Source organism: Solanum lycopersicum, chromosome 6 (genome assembly GCF_036512215.1).
Source record: "Solanum lycopersicum chromosome 6, SLM_r2.1".
In the NCBI taxonomy this organism is placed as follows: Eukaryota; Viridiplantae; Streptophyta; class Magnoliopsida; order Solanales; family Solanaceae; genus Solanum; species Solanum lycopersicum.
Window position 1 is genome coordinate 50,939,489 of NC_090805.1, and position 20,285 is coordinate 50,959,773.

A 20,285-nucleotide genomic window follows, 5' to 3' on the forward strand; every position below is an offset into this window, starting at 1 on the left:
TCAATCCCAAAAGCTAACTCATGAGGAGACTTTTAAGGAGATCACTCGTCCATTCTCCAATCAATGTAAAACTTTTATCCACTCTAACAGTGTGATAAACACTTTTTCACTGATAAGCTGAGGTTCAAGTTGCTTTAGTATACAGTTGCCTTTATTAAATGTTAAAAAGTTAAAAAGAATTTAATTTTTGATTGATAATTTATTAGTATTTAGAAAATTCTAAGTCACTTGTGTTGGTGTTAAGATATGACATCTGGACTGACTCAATATCAAAAGTTTGTTTATGCGGGGATTTTTAAGGAGATCACTCGTCCATTTCTCAATCAATGTGAAATTTTTATCTACTTTAATAGTGTGATAGACACTCTTTCATTCTTAACCAACGATTCAAATTACTTTTAGTATAAATTATCTTTATCCAATATTAAAAAGTTAAAGAATTTAATTTTTGATTGACAATTTATTATTTATAAAATCTAAATCACTTTAAAAACATTAAAATACAAATCAACAATTCATAACTTGTTAGTACTTTTTAAATTTAAAAGCGTTAAAATATAAATTATCAACTACTATCTAATTTTGAACACTTATTAATAGCGAATGAAAGGGGCCACTTACGACTTATGAGATACGGCGTTATATCGTTACATAAATATCACTTCACTACAACCGATATCGCTGTCTGTTTATCATTTTTATTAATGTTTGTTATTTATATTAAAATTACACAATTAATTATGAATATTATATTTTTTTTATATAATCTTAAATTTAATTATGATAAATTAGTTTCACCATTGTATCAGAACCACAGGCAGTGAGCATTGTTACTCACCCAGCTGAGAATAAACTTAGCTGGATTTGCACCATCCAAAATCTCTGTCTTCCATGAATGTACTTTTTTATGCAATAATTACTCTATAATGTTCCCCAATTTTCTACCTTTTCACACCCACAAACTTTTTCTCCCCTTAGATTTTTTTTTTTGGTTTTCTCACTCTGCTTTCTGTCACTCTCTTGGTTTCTTTCTTCAAATTTCTGTCTTTTTTCCTCACTGTAAACACAGACAACTCCCCCGCCCCTATGCTTTCAGCAATTTGTCTTCTATTACCATTTCCCATTTGACCAAATTCCAAAAAAGGAATCTTGCTGAACATTCACAAAGAACAGAGCACATTGATTATTCACTAAAAAATGAAATAATGTAAGCTAAAGTAAAATGAAATATATGCTAAATTAGTGAAAAACTTCTTTGTTGATTCTTGATTCAGTACGAAAAGTGTTTTAAAGAAAGAAATCTCTGTTAACAATGGTGGTTTCTGTTTTCTTCATCTTCTTCCTCTGTTTTTCACCTCACTTGTCATTTGCCACCGTCGCCGGAAACAACCGCCGTGTTCTACATGAACCCTTTTTCCCATTAGACTCACCTTCACCTTCTTCTCAACCACCTATACCTTCTCCTCCAGCCCCTACAGAGTACCCATTTCAAGGCTCTACTACGCCTCCTGATAACAGTGATAATAACCCATTTTTCCCTACTTACCCTTCTCCTCCACCTCCCCCTGATTCACCTGCTGATTTTGTTCCTGCAAATGTTTCTTCTATTATCCTTCCAAATACCTCCAAATCTAACCCTGTTTCAAGTAAACTCATTGTCACTGCTATTATCTCTGTTATTGCTGCTGTCATTGTTCTTTCTATTGCTATCTTTTTGCATACACGAAAGCGAAGGAAGCAGAATTACCGAAAAACACAAAGATCTGATAGTAATAGCAATGGGTTGAGTCGGGATGGTGCTAAGAATGATGCGAATAATAGTATTCCTAAGCTTCAAAGACCGTCTCAGACTAGTTCGGAGTTTCTCTATTTGGGTACACTTGCTAGCTCACATGGCGGAATTGAAACACATAATGCTCAGAATCGTAATGGTAGTAACACTAGTTCTGCTCCTTCTTCCAGAAAAATGGACTCGCCGGAGCTCCGTCCATTGCCGCCGTTACATGGACGGAATTTGAGACAGAGTTATGGGAATACCAGGTTTTTCTCCGGTACTGCTGAAAATGATGTGGATTTTTACTCTTCTGCCGGATCTATGGGTGGTAGAGAGAGTTCAATCGGAGGTGACTCACTGTCCCGAAGAGATTTTTCTGCTGTTGAAGTTGAGAGATTTGTTGGCTGTAGCTCATCTTCTTCGAGTTCGTCCTCGAGTTCCGGGTCCGGTTCGCCGGCCCGGTCTGTATCGCTGAGCATTTCGCCGCCGGCGAGTTTGAGTCCGGAAAGGAAAAATTTAAGACCCAAGTCACCGGAACTGGTCGCTGTTGACACCGCTCCACCACCTCAGTATCCACCTCCTCCTCCACCGCCACCGGCGACAATTGTGCCACCATTTGCAGAATCTCCATCACCATCACCGTCACCTCCATGCCCATTATCACCAGAGAGATATTCAACCAGAAGCATGGACTCATCTCCGGGAATTTTTAATCTTTTGGATCAAGATGTTCAGTTTCCGGCGACAATCAGAAATCACATACAGCAAGCCACACCAGCTCTTGGACCACCACCGCCACGTCCGCCGCCACCTCCACCACCACCTTCTAAGAATATAGAAAGCCCCAAAACACCCTCACCTCCACTTTCAAAGCCAGCATTTAACCCTCCAGTTCTTGAATCTCCTTTAAAACCCATTGGAATTGAGAGTCCAGTATTGGTTTCTCCAATGGAGTTGCCTTCTGTTTCGGAACATATTGAGAAGGATGATGAGAGAACTGAGGAACCCAAACCAAAGTTGAAAACTTTGCATTGGGATAAAGTGAGAGCAAGTTCGGATCGCGAAATGGTTTGGGATCAACTGAAATCGAGCTCATTTAAGTATGATAATCTGTTAACTACATGTATTGATTGCCTTTTGTTTGTATAAGTTGAATAGAACTGATACTGGTTAATTTGCAGGTTGAATGAAGAGATGATAGAAACACTCTTTGTTGTAAAGACTCCTACATTGAATGCAAACGACACAACTAGACGTCTAGTACCCTCACCGAGCCAAGAGAATAGGGTACTTGATCCAAAGAAAGCACAAAACATTGCAATTTTGCTGAGGGCCATAAATGTAACCACAGAGGAAATATGTGAAGCCCTTTTAGAAGGTATTCATCATTTTCACTGTTCTTTGAAGAGTTTAACTTAATTATATTCAGTCTTATGCTAGTAGGTGGTTTATACTGTAACCATTGGGATTCGTAAGCTGGATAATAAGATAGATTACCTAACTACAATAGGTTAAAATGCTTGATACTGTAAGAATTCTTTACAGTTATATTACTTAAATCTTAGCTCTTAATTGAAATGGAAGTGTGTGTTAGTACTGATCGAGGCAAAATCATGTAGTTAATCGTGCTAAAAGTTTGCTCCTTCACTCGATGTTCTTTCTTGGTTTCATCAATAGGCAGAAGTTCAAGTGTGTCTAGAACTTGTATAGTGTTTGGATTTAGGAGAATAGACAGCAGTAACAAGTTATATCTTCTATTCAGGAAATGCTGAAACTATTGGGAGTGAGCTCCTTGAGATTTTATTGAAGATGGCTCCATCAAAAGAGGAAGAACGTAAGCTAAAAGAATACAAAGATGATTCTCCAGTCAAGCTCGGGCCAGCAGAGAAGTTTCTGAAAGCAGTGCTTGATGTACCTTTTGCATTCAAAAGGGTAGACGCTATGCTGTATATATCAAATTTCGATTATGAGGTGGACTACCTCAGGAAGTCATTTGAAACTCTAGAGGTAACTATTTTAAGCCATCGTCAACTTCTACTTGTTATTGATGATCCATTCACTAGAAGAATTTTGATTTAGATCAGAAGAAAACTTGTGAATAATGTCTTTAAAATGGTTTCCTACTACAGGCAGCATGTGAAGAGTTGAGAAGTAGCAGAATGTTCTTGAAGCTTCTGGAAGCCGTGTTGAAGACGGGTAACCGCATGAATGTTGGGACAAACAGGGGAGATGCTCATGCCTTCAAACTTGACACTCTGCTAAAGCTTGTAGATGTAAAGGGAGCAGATGGGAAAACAACCCTTTTGCATTTTGTGGTTCAGGAGATTATAAAAGGTGAAGGTACTCGTCTTTCCGGAGGAAATCAGAACGAACAGTGTACCACTAATGATGACGCTAAGTGCCGGAAACTTGGCCTTCAAGTGGTTTCCAACATTACTTCAGAGCTTATGAATGTTAAAAATGCTGCTGCTATGGATTCAGAAGTGCTCCACAGCGATGTTTTAAAGCTTTCTAAGGGAATTGGAAACATTGCTGAGGTTGCAGGATACATTGAAGCGGTTGGATCAGAGGAAAGCAGTACTAAAAAATTCTCCGAGTCCATGAACAGGTTTATGGAAATAGCAGAAGAGAAGATCATACGGCTCCAAGCTCAAGAGGCGTTGGCCATGTCACTGGTGAAGGAAATAACCGAGTATTTCCATGGAGATTCAGCTAGAGAAGAGGCTCACCCTCTCAGAACCTTCATGGTGGTCAAAGACTTCCTAATGATTCTTGATCGCGTTTGCAAGGAAGTTGGGATGATAAATGAGAGGACAGTAGTTAGCTCCGCGCATAAATTTCCAGTTCCAGTTAATCCAAATCTACAACCTGTCACTAGCATATACACAGCTAAACGGCAACATAGTTCCTCTGATGATGAATATTTATCTTCTTAGTAGCGTTAGTTGGTCACAACAGGCAACTCCCTAGTGTTTTGCTTTTGGCCAAAACCAATGTAATCTACTGTAAAGGCCTTGTAGGAGTTTGCCTGAGACTCTGCACCACGAATATGTAACTCTTAAGTTGTATTTATTAGATCATTTTGTATAAGATCTTGGAAATTCTTTATCCTTTTCATATGTATATAGCAAGATTTATCATCACATCCAAAATAATAGGAAGGTTCTAACCTACATTGATGGACACAATAACAACATAAGAGGGGTAGAGTGTACGTGGATCTTTTAGACAGGCTCAGGTATTCTTTGTACTAATCTAAGCATGTGAAATATAAAATAGAGTCTTCAAATGTTTGGGACATCTTACAGTCAGCTTTGAGTGAGAGACTTTTTCCAACTTTGCATTTTATAATTACTGGAAGATAAGACTACATTCTTCAAGCAGTAAATGTGAAGAGACGAAAAATACTGACTAACATCACATCTGTAGAAATCTCTTCACCATTAAAAATACAGAAAAAGAAGCACAAATTACATAGTTGGGTAGCTATGAATAAGGGACTTACACAGTAGAAATAGAATGACCTATATAGATAGTGAACCGTGGTATTTGTACAGGATAGAAAATGATCTAGTAATTATTGTATCTTACTCAACCATTATCGAAGGACCTCGTTTACTTATTGAGCAACAATGAGCTCGTCCATTTGGAATCCGCTATCACTCTCAGGCATCATAATGTCATCATCAGTTGTGAAATGATACCGCTCTCCAATGGCTCTCAGAAGCTGGTACAGTTCAAACATTGTTGGCCTCTCCTTAGGAGCAGCAGACAACACACATCGACAAGCAACTTTAAGGACCTGGAAGATCTCACTGTCATAACCTTTACTAGACAGAGAATGGTCAATCGCATCTTGAAGCTTAGATTCACCAGAGAGTTGTGTGATCCATTCCACCAAATTCCCCTTAAAGGTCTCGGGAGCTTTGGCAACAGAAGTTGGTGTCTCACCTGTAACTAACTCGAGAAGTACAACACCAAAACTGTACACATCACCTTTTGGTGTAGCCATGAGAGTTCGCGCATACTCAGGTGCAACATAACCAAAGTCCCCGAATTCCCCATTTACGAAGGTACTCAAATGAGTGTCAACTGGATTCATGAGCCTAGCAAGTCCAAAATCTGATATTTTAGGTTCATATTCCACATCCAGCAAGATGCATTTAGAACTAATATTTCTGTGAATGATACGAGGATTGCAGTTGTGGTGAAGCCATGCAAATCCTTTGGCTGCTCCAATGGCGATTTTCATTCTCATAGGCCACTCAAGAGTTTTTTCCCCTTCACTCAATGAATGCAACCTATCATGCAAGGTGCCATTTGGCATATCTTTGTAGACCAACAGCCTTTCTTTTTTCGCCATGCAGAAACCTAAAAGAGGTACCAGGTTACGGTGCTTCACATTTCCCAACGTAGCCATCTCGGATGTAAACTCTTTCTCTGAGTGTTGAGTATTCTGCAACCTCTTAACCATAAGTGAAGTGCCATCATCAAGTACTGCTTTGTAGAATGTCCCGGTTCTTCCTGACCCAACAATATTGTTCTTGCTGAAGTTGTTGGTGGCCTTCATGAGATCACTTAATCTCATTTTTGAAGTAGATTTCTCAAACATTGAAAGCTGAAAATAAGGCACCTTAAGTCAATTAAGAACGCTTGAGCAAGAGAAAACTCACAAAAGAGCTTATGGTGAAAAGTTCATTAGTTAAATGCTTATATGAAAACACGAATTTATGGTTCTAAATATAATCGCAATGCCACAGTAGAACCCGTAAACACAACCCACTAGAATTGATTTATGACCAATCAACAAAGCGCGAACAGAAGTTTCAGTAATGACACAGTTTTTAATTCTCACCTGGATTGCCTTGGAACCCTTAATACTCTTCGCCCATTTATTCCCTTCAGGATCATCTGCATTTTTCCTCTTCCTGGATATCTTTCTCATATATAAGAACATACCAATGGTCAATAATACAGCACCTAAAGTCACCCCACCAACAGCTGCACCAACAATGATTCCAGTACGGGGTTTCTTAGCAATATCCTCACAAAGAGTTAATGGTGGTCCACACAGTCCGGCATTATTGGCATAGATCTCTGCAGGAAAAGTTGCATTTGTGAAACGTGGAACTGCTCCAGTCAATCGATTGTTTGCTACATTAAAATTCTTGAGCCGACCAAGCAAGCCAATTTCTGCAGGAATTGGGCCCGTAAACTGGTTGTCGTCAAGTCTAAGGCTATTTAAAAAAGAGCAGTTTGCAAGATTAACTGGGATTTCCCCTGAAAAATTGTTGGATGAGAGATCCAGCATTACCACAAAACCTATAATTTTGGAGATATCATTTGGAATACTTCCATGGAGCTCGTTGCTCGAAAGATCTAATGATGTAATAGAGGTGCAATTCTTAAGACCACGTGGAAACTTGCCCTTGAGACGCATGTCAGGAAGACTGATACTCAAAACTCTGGTTTCATCAGGATGCCAGCACTGAATCCCAGCAAACTTGCAGATGAAACCTTCGGTCTGATTATCGAACTTCCATGTAGTGTTCAAGAAATTCAATGGATCTTCAAATGAATCTTTAATAGATTTCAGACAGTCAATGTCGCTTTGAACAGCAGAGCAAACAGCACAGCTCAAGACCAAGTAAATCAAAATAGCAGCAAAGGTAGTAAGAGCTCTCTTATCCAAAGCCATCTTGGTGAGAGGCACCGTCATAACCGCAACAATCGAAGGTCCTAATTAAGTAGTTGATTGAAACATTTAAGATCTCTATAAACTAGTTTGCAACCCCGAAAAATCCATTGCAAGAACAAATACGATTTCTCCCGAGTTGAGAAGCAAAATGTAAGGCTGCAAGGAAAAATATAAGATGATGAATCAGTTTTATCAATCAATCAACGCTGCCTCACTTCCAAACTAATCGGAAAAAACTATATGAATCTCCGGTTCATCCGCTCTCATCGGACTCATTTCATATCAACACTAGATAACTTTTCTTCTTAAGCAAACTAGTGATTCTCCAGAAGTAGAGGTACTCAAATCCCACACTTACAGGACAACCAAAATAAAGATTATCGGAGAAGTCAGATACAAGCAAAAAGCTGTTCCTTATATATTTTAATGGGAAAAACAGCCAACAAGGAGGCAAAAGAGACTTGGGAAGAGAAAAAGCACAATAACAGCAATCTAAGAGATGCACTTACATAAAATTATCATCAACAAAAGGGAAACTTCATTCAAAAGATAATTTCACTTGATCATCTACAGCGACAATCATAAAAGTTCTCGCCTTAGACACAGAAGTTGAATGAAAAGAAGAAAAAAGAACACCCCTACTTGATATAAGCAAAACACACGAAATTTATTGAAAGATGATATTATCTGACCTTACAAAGCCACAACCACAAACTTCACACCTCCAAGATGGAAGTTGAAGAAACCCTCCTTACTTGATATACAACGAATCCCAACAAGCAAGGCTAGTAGAACCCAGAAAAGGTTCTGAAAATCAAACAACAAGAAAGCAAATTCCAATCCCAGAAAGTTTCAAAGTTGAGTGCTTTTTGACCATGACTTCCAAATTTCAACAAATAATAAACCACTGTCCTCTTTCAAAGTATTCAAGAAGGCAACCAATGAATTAAAGAAATGGTTAGTTGCAATTACTAAGGTCAACAATAACAACGACAACAAACCTAGTGTAATCCCACAGGTCGGGTCTAGGGAGGGTACTGCACAGACCTTACCCCTACCTTGAGATGGTAGAGAGATTCTTACCAAAATGCAGAATTTACTTGATCTTCCACATCCACATCCAAAAGCACAAAACTTCACACCTTCAAGAAGAAAGTTCAAAAAAGAAAAAAGACCCCTACTAGATATAAAACACAAACCCCATCTCACACAATCCACAAAATCCAAAAAGGGTTCTTAAGATCAAACAACAAAAGGCCAAATTCAACTTCAATTTCCAGAAATAAAAGTCCAGAGATTTTCTATACAACTTTCAAAATTCAACAAATTTACCAAGTCCTTACTCAAAGCAGCTACCAACACAATTAAAAGAAAAAAGCAATCTTTTCATAAGAACTAGGCATAAATACCAAAAAACAGAAACTTCAATTTCCATAAATTAAGTCCAGACCCTTTCTACAAAACTTTCAACATTCAAAAAATTGCCAAGTCCTTAGTCAAAGGCAAGCAGCAACATAATAAAGGAACAATTTTTAATAAGAAATTCTACCAATAAACAAGTTGAGCATAAAAAATATCAAAAGAAGACCAAGAAGTTATAGATGCAAGATACTTACAACCCAGTTGCGGATATCAACTGCTGGATCTTGATGGTCAATTACAAAGAAGAAAAGGGGCAAAAAAAAAAAGTAGTTTTTTTTGATGACACAGTTTTTTCTTTGGTCAAAGAAAGAAGGCTAACAGTGAGAACTAAAACTGAAAACTTGTTAAGAAATTGCAAAAAAGAAAAAAGAGTGTTAAACGGGGACAGGCGACGACCAGTTGCTTGACTTGATATTTCATTTGTTGGTTGGAAAAGTTTTTAGCAAAGTGTGAAACCCATCATTATTCTTTCAACCAAAATATAATTAATCGAAATGGATCGACGTAAATTATGGTGCATTGGTAAAATTATTTTATTTTAGTTAAAAATTTTATATTTAAGCTTTTAAGTATGAAAAAAATATTATTAAAAGTATTTTTTTCAAATAAATTCTATTGTGTATTAGAGTTTCAATATGAATTTCAAACTCTTAGAATATTATTTTTTTTAGAAAAAAACAAAAATACTGAAATGAATTATTGAAATGAATATTAAACTTTAGATGACTTCTGACTTTTAGATTCTTTTTCCCCTTTTCACACCTCAAGCTAATTAATCGAGTTTATGTAATATATTTTTGTTTTCAATTATCTTACGATAAATATTATTGTGTATATTTTCGTTTGTTTGTTTAAACTCGACATACACCTCAAGCTAATTAATCGAGTTTACGTGATATATTTTCATTTTCAATTTATCTTACGACAAATATTATTGTGTATATTTTCGTTTGTTTGTTTAAACTCGACATAAAATATAAGATAGTTAGAAACTTTTTAAATTTTATCATCTTAAACAAAAATATGTTAAATATATCAAAAAAATAATTTTATGATATTAAATATGTTACATAAAATGTTGAAATTAAGCCGCTAATTTATATTTTTTTTAAAATGAACTAAAAGTATAATATGATAAATAAATTGAAATGATCCTATAACTAAAAAATATTAACTTTATTAATTTATCTTTAATAAAATGATGAATAAAAGTATGTAATTTTTGTTTTAATCAATAATGAAAAATATACTTAAAGGGTCACACTGTAGTTGAAAAGCTTTAAAATTTGCCCCCTTTTTTCAGACTAACATTTGCAATGAAATGTTCAAAATATTGCCACTAAGATTGATCAACTATTACAAGTGAAGTTTCCATTCTATATTATAGTAATAAAAATAGATGAGTCAATGACAAATATATTTAGATGACACGATTCAGAATGATGATAATTATAATTCAAGAATAAGCTTCAATTTAGTAATTTCACATAATTTCACCACACATATATTGAGAGAAAAAAAAAAGATAAAAATTAAAAAAATGAATAGTTGTATCAAGACAAAAAGAAATCTCTAATATGATTCATATGTAAAATCAAACAAATATAAAATTTAAATATTTATAACAAGTATAAGTCAATAGTAACAACATAAATAATTTATTATTTTCATTAGAATTTAGAGCTATGGAAATAATAGATAATGAAGTTAGTAATTAAACATATTGTGTTGCACGAGTTAGACGGCAAATTTGATCCAAACCTATAATCAACTTTAAAAAATAGATGATTTTTTCTTAACATGTTTTTCTCATTATAATTAAATGAAATGACCTTCAAATGCCGACTTTTTGGTTTTTTTTTTTTTTCACTTCCTTTAAAAATATAATAAATAAAGCATATATTTTAGGGCAACTTTTACATATAGCAAATAAAAAATTTATATTTGTATGCTATAACAAAGTTTGCATAATTGCGCTCCATAGCAAATATAAAATTTTATAATTCACTATACATATACAATTGTATAATTCGCTGGCCTAAATCGTATAATTCGCTGGCCTATTTCGCTGCAATTGTATAATATGCTATCCTATTTCACTGCAATTGTATAATACGCTATCCTATTTCACTGCAATTGTATAATGCACAATTGTATAATTCGCTGCCTATTTTGCTGCAATATTTGTGTAAAATTTATTTTGCATACAATTGAATCGAAGTAAAATGTATGTATATTGCATAATTATAAGTGTATAAGAAGAATATATATGTTTTTCTCTCGCTTTATACAAAAACAGAAACAAAATATATACACTTCTGTTGTATAAAGCGAGAGAAAATTTTATTTCACTGCAATTGTATAATTCGTTGGCCTTTTTCGCTATAATATTTGTATAAAGTTGCATTTGTCTACAATTGAATTGAAGTAAAATATTTGTAAATTGTATAATTAAGTGTATAGCACGAAGATATATGTTTTTGCATGTGTATATACAATTTTCTCTCGCTTTATACAAAACAGAAACACAATTTATACACTTCTGTGTATGAAGCGAGAAAGACGAGCAGAGGGAGAGTGGCGAGAGAGAACGGGAGAGTGTCGAGAGAGATTTTTGGGAGAGAGGCGACTGACAAACTTTGGCTAACGTTTGCTATGGAGCACAATTAAATCAAACCGTAGCTACTCCATTTATTTTAGGTTATTAGTTTGCTATTATATACAATTATCCCTATATTTTATCATAATATTTGTATTAACTAGTGTTTACTAGTTTTTAATGAAGTTGGAAAAAAAATCGAATGAGTAGTTAAAAATTTTCATGGGTCATTTTCGGCTATTTATCAACATATTTTTTTTTATATAAATTGAATTATACGAATCAAAATAAATTAAATTAATAAAATAAATGAGTCATTAATATGATAAAATCAAACGAATCGACTAAATCATAATTTGGTTTAGCCATCCAAATATTTTTATCGTACGAATTAAAATATACAATTGTGAATAAGTTAAAAGCACCTAAAAGACTAAAGCAAACAATTTTGAAATAGTAATGATTCGTTAATTTGCTAATATGGGATTTTTTTTTTCTTTCTTAAAGTAGATTAATCTTTAACTTTAAAAAAAGCGTTTGATTTTGCACTGAACAGATGGGAACATTTAATCAGATCTTAGTTTTATTTTCACAATTATTGAAATTAAGCTATAGTTGACCTTACCACAAATCAAATTGCACACTTATGAACCAAAAATTAATAAAATAAATAAATAGATTTTTAACTTTATTATTTTAATTCACAACTATATTATCAATGCATAAATGCGAGGCTACAATTTGGCTTGTTTAAGATTGTAGCGATACCTTTAATACTATGTTTGGATCATTGTTATTCATTGTATTTGTATTGTATTGTTACTTTACATACAATATTTGTTTTGATTGTTACTTAAAATGTATTGTACTGCATTGTTAAATTTCGTTGTTAGGTAACAATGAAAATTCTTATTTTATGGAACAACCAATTTGATGTATTTTCATTATTACTTAATTTCTATAATTATATCTTTACATAATATTTCGATTTTACCCTTTAGCTTAATTATTTAAACCTAGTCAAACATTCTAACATAGAATAATGAAGGAAATTTAAGTAAATTTATAAGTTACAATACAGTACTATACAATCAAACCAAACAATTAAAATGTTATTAAACAACAATAAACAATACAATCTAGCCAAACATTGTATCTATTATACAATATAGTAAAATAGAGTATAATACAGTGCAATACATTATGAAATAATGGATAACAATGATTCAAACAAAATGTAAAACATGTTAAAGGAATATTAAAAAATAATTCAAACCTAATTAATAATCGTTTAAATTAACTTTTTAGTATTTAAAAACATTCTTTTTTTTAATTTATTTTTACTAATTATATTTGGTCAATAAATTTTATATATATATATATATATATATATTATATATAAATTAGTGTCTGATCGACCTTAAAATAATATTTCAAAGTGTAATTTTCTCAAAAAGTATTTTATAGGTTTTTTTAGGAAAATATTGAGAGCTCTCACATTTTTTCACCATTGAGGAAAACCATTGCATGTTGGTGTAACGTACCACAAATAAAATAAATTATAATTAAAAATAAAATGAAGAAAGTGAATAAATCAATCATTTAGATTGAGACACGAATATCTCATTTTCTTAAAGAAGACAAGTCTACTGTAATATAGTTTACACTGATCCAGCAATATTACTCTTGGCTTGTTCCTTTAAAACACAACCCAATAATATCGTACAATTCAAAAATATCTTTTTCCACTTTTCATATTTCTTGGGAGTATATCTCCCCTCCCGAATACAAAGTAACCACATTATTTACAGCCTATAGGCAAGGTATTCTTCCTTGTAATGAATATAAAAATAATTAATAGTAAATTGAGTCAATAAATAGCCTAAATATTACATAAGTTACAAAGTATAATAAAGTAGAATAATAAGTAAAATTAGTGATAGACCATATTCTTGTCAATTTATACCCACTAACATATACACTTAAAATTTTAATTTTAATATCAAAATGCTTAAATACCAACACTTTCAATTACAAATAGTAAGCTTAGTTTTTTCATATACAAATCAATGATATTTTTCTTTTGTTTTCTTCCTTTTTTAAAATTCATACTAAATATGTTTGTTGTCATAGCTTTTCACGAAATATTTTCATCATAAATAAGAATATAAGCTTATAGGTTTATTATAAAACATACATTTTTTTGAAAGTAAAATATTTCTTCGTAATTCTATATCAAATGCATGTAAAATTTTGCTAAAAATAACTTGTCAAAAAATATTTAAAAATTTATGAACAAACACTAGCTAGCTGAGTCATGTCCTCGTCTAATTAAGATACAATATAAATTGAGACGGAAAAAATAAAAAAAATTAAATTAATTGTTGTTTTTTTTTTTTTTAAAAAAAAAAAAGCTGTAAAGGAGGGAGTACTGTAGTTGAAAGCTCTTTTTATTCATTGTGGCTTGTGCGCTGTCTGCGTGAGTGAGTGGTCTCTGTCGGGTAGCTGTATAATAAATTGTACTCTCCATTTCACTTTCCTCTTTTTCCTTCAAACCCTCCCAAACCCAAAATGGTCTAAATTCTCCGGCGTAATTTGCCGCCGACATCTCTTCTTCGCCTATCGCCGCCTACGCCGATCGTGTAAGTTCACTTGAAATTCTGTTTAATTTGCTTCGTTACCATCACTCAGTACATTCAGATCAAGCGTTTAATCGTCTACAATTAACTAGTACAGTTTTTACTTTTTATGAAGTTTGTTCTGTTGAATGTTCGCTGGAGCTGAGTTTTTTTGGATTTTAGTAGTTGATCTTTTTATTTTGTCAGTGTATTTTGTCGATCGTCAGTATAACTACTGGCGATTACTTGAGCTTCAGTGAAATTATACTTGGTCTATTGACGAGTATGTTGCTGCCGGCTCTCTATTTGTTTTATTTTATTTTAAAAAATAAATCATTGGAGAATCGATGTTAGTATTTTGTGTTTTTATATAGTAACCTGACATTTTGACAATGCATTCTATGGAGTATTATTTTTCTATATCTGTTAATCCTGAATTTCGAGTAACCTGTTGTTTCTATGTGTAATATGACACATTTATGTTTACTTAGTAGTTGCTAGCCTACTTTAGGAGTTTTACTGAATTACGACGTCAAAGAATGATGGTTATGTTTCTTTCTCATACCAAATGGATAGGAAAATTAATCAAATGAGGCAAGATTTACAGTGTTTGGTATAATTTTGCTTTTCTACTGCATGCATGACTTTAGTGAACTAGTAATAAGTTTTTTTTTTTTTTTTTTAATATCAAGTTCTTTAAGCTAAGTAAGTGAATTAGTCTTTTATGATAACTTTGACATGGTCATATAAGATATAAAATAGAATACAACTTACTTGTATTAATAATCACAACTATGGCTTGACCAGCTTTAGCCTTAACACACGATTTTTTGATTCACGATATCCTGAGTGAAAATAATGAGGTTCTGGGTTGAATAGTCTTGCAAGTAATCAAAACTAAACCGCATTCTGGTTTAATCGCCAAGCACTATCACCCCTTACGGCCTTAACCCAAAATAACTGTTTTTTCCTCTGTTTGTGGGTCTGCCATTTTCTCTCTTTTTGGCTATGGGTGAAGAACCTGTAACTGTGATCCCATTTTGGGTTCTCAGCAACTCTTTCAAAAAGATTAGCAGGTATTTTGTACTGGTAAAGGCTCTGTTAGCATCGGTGATGTGAAATAAGTTTAAGAGCATTTAGGACCAACTCTGACATACTCCATGAAAAGAAAAGTTGAAGGATTAGAAGAAAAAAAATTGGTATTGAGATTCTTAAAAACAAATTTAATTAGGCTTAGGTGTGTAATATGTATGACCTCTTTCAATAATTTGCCGACAAAAAATAATGCAACATCAAAAAGATCTAAAATTAGAACTTCTATAATTTTATTTGACAAAAGTATGCACATTTTGTTGCTTTATCACAATTATCTCAAGCATTTATTGAAATTTCAATAGTTTATCAGGGAGTTTTACCATGGAAGATACACAATCAGTTGCAACATTGATGGACTCTACAACATCTAAGATACAGCAACTACAGAAAGCATTCGCTGAGTTGGAAAGTCACCGTGCTGTTACTCTCAACCTGCAGTGGAAGCAACTTGAAGAGCACTTTAATGGGCTTCAGAAATCCTTGAAGAGGCGTTTCACTGAACTGGAAGACCAAGAGAAGGAGTTCGAGACAAAAATTGTTCAATCTACAGAGATATTGGAGAAGCGTCAAGCAGCTGTTATTGCTAAAGAGCAATCTTCTCTTCAGAGGCTCCAGGAGAAAAGAGATGCAGCAGTTTCTGCCATTTCAATTGCTTTGGAGAAGCATAGGAGCCCTTGTTCTGTGGAACCAACTGTTATTAATTGTGAAGTTGAAGACGAGCCATCTGTTCTGGAAGAGAAACCCGATAATTTAACAGAAATTGGGCTTGTTACAGGGGATACATGGAAATCTTTTCAGGATAGTGTTGTGGAAGTTAAGTCTTATCCAGAGCTAGTTAATCTATGCCGAAATATGGATTCTGAAGGTCTGCACAAATTCATATCAGACAACCGTAAAAACCTGGCAGCACTCAGGGAGGAGATTCCACTTGCTTTAAGAGCTTCAACCAATCCCGCCTCTCTGGTTCTGGATTCGCTGCACGGGTTTTACAACTCTGATATGTCTATTTCTGATGCTAAAAAAGATGCTAATCTTTTGGGACTGCGGCGAACTTGTATTATGTTGCTGGAATGCCTTAGTACTTTATTGAACACCCTGGATACAGATTCCATTTCAAGTATAATATCAGAAAATACTAGAGGACGTGCAAAAGCTATTGCTGAAGAGTGGAACCCGAAGTTGGATGAACTTGATGTTGATGCAAATAATGGAAATTCTTTGGAGGCTCATGCATTCTTACAACTACTTGCTACTTTTAGTATTAGTTCCAACTTTAACCAGGAGAACTTATCCAAGCTGATACCCATGGTTTCACGTCGTCGCCAAACAGCTGATCTCTGTCGTTCCCTTGGATTATCTGACAGAATGCCAGGTTGGTTTCTATAACTTAAAGAATTAACTGTTCAAGGGTTTTTCTCCATTTTCTATTTTTCACGAGTTCTTAAGGCCTCTTACACCCCCCTCCCCCCCCCCCCCCCCCTTTTTTTTTTTTTTTTAAAAACCTTTATTTTCTCCCCTTGATTTTTTAAAGAGCAATTTTATGATGGTTCAAAAAATAGTCATATCATGGTAAAAATTACAGAATGCAGTGTTCTCATCTAGCTTGTTGAAAGTCTTAATTCTTTTGGAGTCTAGATATTTAATAACTTAATTTGATACGAATGGAGAACTTTTAAAATAGGAAGTAACATATAAAGCTAGAATGATAAAGCGATTTGAAACTCATAAGCAAATTCACCAGACACTTGACTGCAAAGGAATACATCACATCTTTGATATTTCCCTTTTTTTTGTGCTTTTTACTAGTATAAATTGATGGTGTAGAACATTTTAAACTTGTTGTTAGCTAGTTACTTACCTTCTTTTCTAGGTTACTGATCCATACTTTAGTATAAATGGTTGCACATAATTATTTGTTGAGACAACTGACATTGTGAAGATACTTTACTTGTCAGTGCAGTCTTACTTATCAAAAAATAAGCTAAAGCTTCATTTCTCTTATCTGCTTGAATAGTTTGCTGCTTGTTCTATACAGGTGTTATTGATGTGTTGATAAACAATGGAAGACATATAGACGCTGTTAATCTAGCTTTTGCATTTGAGCTGACAGAGCAGTTTCCACCTGTTTCTCTATTGAAATCCTACTTGAATGAAGCTAGCAAAGCATCTACACCTTCCAATTCTGGAAATGCATCACCTACTGTGCAGGTTTGTTCCTTGTGCCTTGGTATAATTTGGACTAGACATTTTTCTTTTTATCATATTGCTTTCCAAATGAAGCCTGTTCGGTGTTTACTGTTGTGTCATGGTCCATGTATAAAAATCTCTTGGGGCGTACAATGGTGTATGTAGAACTTCTCATAAGTGGTGTCACAATTTAAAAAGTGAACATATTGTAAAAATATCATTTCGGAAACACAAATGTAAAAATATCATTTCGGAAACACAAAAATGTGCATGATCTGCAACTTATCAGAGGAGGATGAGTACTTTTAAAAAATTACTAGCACGTTAAGTTTGTTGAAACTATTTTTTTGCATATCATAGGAGACGATGATTTTTCATTCAAGGGATCGTTAATAATTTCATCTCATGGATTTACTTAGTCTTTACGGTATAAAAAGCTAGGGGTTTAATACCTCCAGACTCTATTTCCTCTATTGCCAAAAAGGCACAAAATTTAGGGTATTACACTACATGAGGATTGAACACTCGACCTCGGTCGAACAAGGAGTCACCTAAATACTAATCCATTCCAGGCTTGCTGTAAAGGGGTGTAATTTTTATTTTATGTAGTCATTTGGAATAATTAATTGTTTTTTCTCCAGAATGATGTCAATGAGAAAGAGTTGTCTGCACTAAAGGCTGTATTAAAATGCATTGAAGACCATAAGCTTGAGGAGCAATACCTTGTGGATCCCCTTCAGAAAAGGGTTCATCAGCTGGAGAAAGCAAAGTCCGACAAGAAAAAGGCAACTGAAGTTACAAAACCTCAATCCAAAAGACCTCGTCCCAATGGTGTCGGAAATGGCCCCCGAGTAAATAATGTCGTCACTGAGAAGAACTTCTATCCCAGAATGACTGATAGGTATCCGCAACCTGTTTATGACGGACCATATGCTTACCCTGGACCGACCAACACTCATGTCCCATCTTTCATAGGTGCTCCTGCATACAACTTCTCTCCAGGCCACGACTTTTTCGGAAATGGCTACCATTACCAGGCTCCTTACCTGCATTGATCAGGAAACTTTGATGATTATCCCTTTAACTATTAGTGTTTAACCTTGGAGTTTGCTTAATTTGCTCGTGTGGGCGAATTTAATACTGAATGTAGCCGACTTGTCTATTTCTAATCTGGTGTAAAAGCTGATATTTTGATCTTTGAATATATGCACTGTGTACTGTTTCATGTTTATATCCATTAATCTCATGTTTAACGTTTGCTTCGTGATGTTTACTGAAAATTATATATAAACTAGTCTGTATACTTGCTAGTGTGTACCAATATAGAGAAACAAAGAGAAGTCGAACTTGTTCTCGTCCGTGATAGTCAGTTCGGGTGCAGTGTTCTCTGTAATGTAACGTAAATGTAATAGAAGAGACGGAATTCAATTATCATTGCCACTCCCTTCTCAACAAAGTTGATATGAGTTCACGACTTCATTTTTTTCATTTAGTTACTGTGGGTTATTATTAATTTATTAACGTAAAAAATGGATTCTCAACATTAAAATTTTAAAACTTACAAAAATGAGAAAAAATAAAGGTCCATAGGAATCATGCATTTTTAACCAATGAGGTATGGATAAGGGATAACGTTTTATTATTTTACAACCAATCACAAGCTCCCACGTAAGAGTCATCCACCTTCAGAACCACAAAATTTGTCTGCCACCAAAAAATCCTCATGTTCATGTTTGAATCTTAGTTATATTCCTGTCTGACCTAAGTGTAACAATATTTGCAAAATGGCTACTGCAGCTTCCCCAATGGCTAGCCAGTTGAAGAGCAGTTTTACTTCGTCTTTAACCAGAGGTCACGGCCTTGTTACTCCCAAAGGCATTTCTGGTGCGCCTTTCAAGATTTTCCCTTCAACAAGAAAGTCTTGCTTCACCATCAAGGCTGTCCAAGCTGATAAAGTAATCATCACTCTTCTTATTATATCATGTTCTTGAATTTCAATATTTTCTCAGTGTTTTTCGAAAATGATAAAAATGTCACATATGAAATACAAACATATACAATTTCAATTTTCTTTTCTATAAATTAGATTCAATTGAACCCTCTTCGAATCATGTATATGGTTAATTCATGTCCTGATCTTCTTTGTTTCTGCAGCCTACTTTCCAAGTGATTCAGCCACTGAATGGTGACCCTTTCATTGGAAGTCTTGAAACTCCAGTCACCTCAAGCCCATTGATTGCATGGTACCTATCCAACTTGCCTGCCTACCGGACCGCGGTGAACCCGCTTCTCCGGGGAGTAGAAGTGGGCCTGGCCCATGGATTCTTACTAGTTGGGCCTTTTGTAAAAGCTGGTCCATTAAGAAACACAGCTTATGCAGGTAAAGTCCAATTTATAGTTACCTACAGAACTGTTAACTAACAAGGAAGGGGAGTATGAAAGAGAATTCAATTGAACCTCATTTGTCGAAAAATTACACTATGGTCCAATTTTTTTTGTACATATAATAGATGATGAACCCGGCGTATTGTATGCAGGGGGAGCTGGTTCATTGGCAGCAGCAGGACTTGTGGTGATCCTTAGCATGTGTTTGACAATTTATGGAATTTCATCATTCAAAGAAGGAGATCCATCAACAGCACCAGCATTGACATTGACTGGCAGGAAAAAAGTACCAGATCAATTGCAAACTGCAGATGGATGGGCTAAATTCACTGGTGGATTCTTTTTTGGTGGAATTTCTGGTGTCACTTGGGCTTATTTCCTCCTATATGTCCTTGATCTTCCTTACTTTGTTAAGTAAATTTCATTAATTGATGCAACTATTATGAATCAAAGTTGTATATCGAACCGCTTGATCTCTTGGGGGAATGTAATGAATTTTTACTAGCA

At 34.3% G+C, this 20,285-nt stretch overlaps 4 protein-coding genes across 9 annotated transcripts; 3 read left to right on the forward strand and 1 right to left on the reverse strand.

Annotated features, from left to right (window-relative positions):
- Positions 1 to 680: 680 nt before the first annotated feature.
- On the forward strand, positions 681 to 4,891 carry LOC101260547 (formin-like protein 1). Its single transcript, XM_004242400.5, has 4 exons — positions 681 to 2,874; positions 2,956 to 3,152; positions 3,537 to 3,781; positions 3,904 to 4,891. The coding sequence occupies exons 1-4, from the start codon at positions 1,313 to 1,315 to the stop codon at positions 4,708 to 4,710; spliced, it is 2,811 nt and encodes a 936-aa protein (XP_004242448.2). The 5' UTR covers positions 681 to 1,312; the 3' UTR covers positions 4,711 to 4,891.
- Positions 4,892 to 5,101: 210 nt separating this feature from the next.
- Positions 5,102 to 9,352, reverse strand: LOC101261424 (probably inactive leucine-rich repeat receptor-like protein kinase At5g48380). Of its 5 annotated transcripts, none has more exons than XM_004242403.5 (3): positions 9,089 to 9,352; positions 6,630 to 7,628; positions 5,102 to 6,392 (listed from the first exon to the last, which is right to left on the reverse strand). In XM_004242403.5, the coding sequence occupies exons 2-3, from the start codon at positions 7,491 to 7,493 to the stop codon at positions 5,394 to 5,396; spliced, it is 1,863 nt and encodes a 620-aa protein (XP_004242451.1). In that variant the 5' UTR covers positions 7,494 to 7,628; positions 9,089 to 9,352; the 3' UTR covers positions 5,102 to 5,393. The 5 variants fall into 5 exon arrangements, with proteins under 5 accessions (XP_004242451.1, XP_069154962.1, XP_069154961.1 ...); XM_069298861.1 differs by having other exon boundaries at positions 8,165 to 9,196; XM_069298860.1 differs by having other exon boundaries at positions 8,556 to 9,093.
- A 4,587-nt stretch (positions 9,353 to 13,939) lies between these two features.
- LOC101261131 (FRIGIDA-like protein 3) lies at positions 13,940 to 18,624 on the forward strand. Of its 2 annotated transcripts, none has more exons than XM_004242402.5 (4): positions 13,940 to 14,135; positions 15,509 to 16,578; positions 17,242 to 17,414; positions 18,035 to 18,624. In XM_004242402.5, exons 2-4 carry the CDS (start codon positions 15,528 to 15,530, stop codon positions 18,446 to 18,448), a joined length of 1,638 nt encoding a protein of 545 aa, XP_004242450.1. In that variant the 5' UTR covers positions 13,940 to 14,135; positions 15,509 to 15,527; the 3' UTR covers positions 18,449 to 18,624. The 2 variants fall into 2 exon arrangements, with proteins under 2 accessions (XP_004242450.1, XP_010323105.1); XM_010324803.4 differs by having other exon boundaries at positions 13,955 to 14,135; positions 15,517 to 16,578.
- Positions 18,625 to 18,932: 308 nt separating this feature from the next.
- Positions 18,933 to 20,285, forward strand: LOC101265249 (photosystem I reaction center subunit XI, chloroplastic). Its single transcript, XM_004242416.3, has 3 exons — positions 18,933 to 19,348; positions 19,548 to 19,773; positions 19,931 to 20,285. Exons 1-3 carry the CDS (start codon positions 19,178 to 19,180, stop codon positions 20,194 to 20,196), a joined length of 663 nt encoding a protein of 220 aa, XP_004242464.1. The 5' UTR covers positions 18,933 to 19,177; the 3' UTR covers positions 20,197 to 20,285.

Bases quoted from the DNA above. Each gene is read 5' to 3' on its own strand.
- LOC101260547 (XM_004242400.5), top strand. From the start codon at position 1,313: ATGGTGGTTTCTGTTTTCTTCATCTTCTTCCTCTGTTTTTCACCTCAC. The intron at 2,875-2,955 runs GTATGATAATCT...GTTAATTTGCAG, and splicing joins CTGAAATCGAGCTCATTTAA to GTTGAATGAAGAGATGATAG. The intron at 3,153-3,536 runs GTATTCATCATT...TCTTCTATTCAG, and splicing joins ATGTGAAGCCCTTTTAGAAG to GAAATGCTGAAACTATTGGG.
- LOC101261424 (XM_004242403.5), bottom strand. From the start codon at position 7,493: ATGACGGTGCCTCTCACCAAGATGGCTTTGGATAAGAGAGCTCTTACT. The intron at 6,393-6,629 runs GTGAGAATTAAA...CCTTATTTTCAG, and splicing joins AGGGTTCCAAGGCAATCCAG to CTTTCAATGTTTGAGAAATC.
- LOC101261131 (XM_004242402.5), top strand. From the start codon at position 15,528: ATGGAAGATACACAATCAGTTGCAACATTGATGGACTCTACAACATCT. The intron at 16,579-17,241 runs GTTGGTTTCTAT...TGTTCTATACAG, and splicing joins ATTATCTGACAGAATGCCAG to GTGTTATTGATGTGTTGATA. The intron at 17,415-18,034 runs GTTTGTTCCTTG...TTTTTTCTCCAG, and splicing joins ATGCATCACCTACTGTGCAG to AATGATGTCAATGAGAAAGA.
- LOC101265249 (XM_004242416.3), top strand. From the start codon at position 19,178: ATGGCTACTGCAGCTTCCCCAATGGCTAGCCAGTTGAAGAGCAGTTTT. The intron at 19,349-19,547 runs GTAATCATCACT...TTGTTTCTGCAG, and splicing joins AGGCTGTCCAAGCTGATAAA to CCTACTTTCCAAGTGATTCA. The intron at 19,774-19,930 runs GTAAAGTCCAAT...TATTGTATGCAG, and splicing joins AAGAAACACAGCTTATGCAG to GGGGAGCTGGTTCATTGGCA.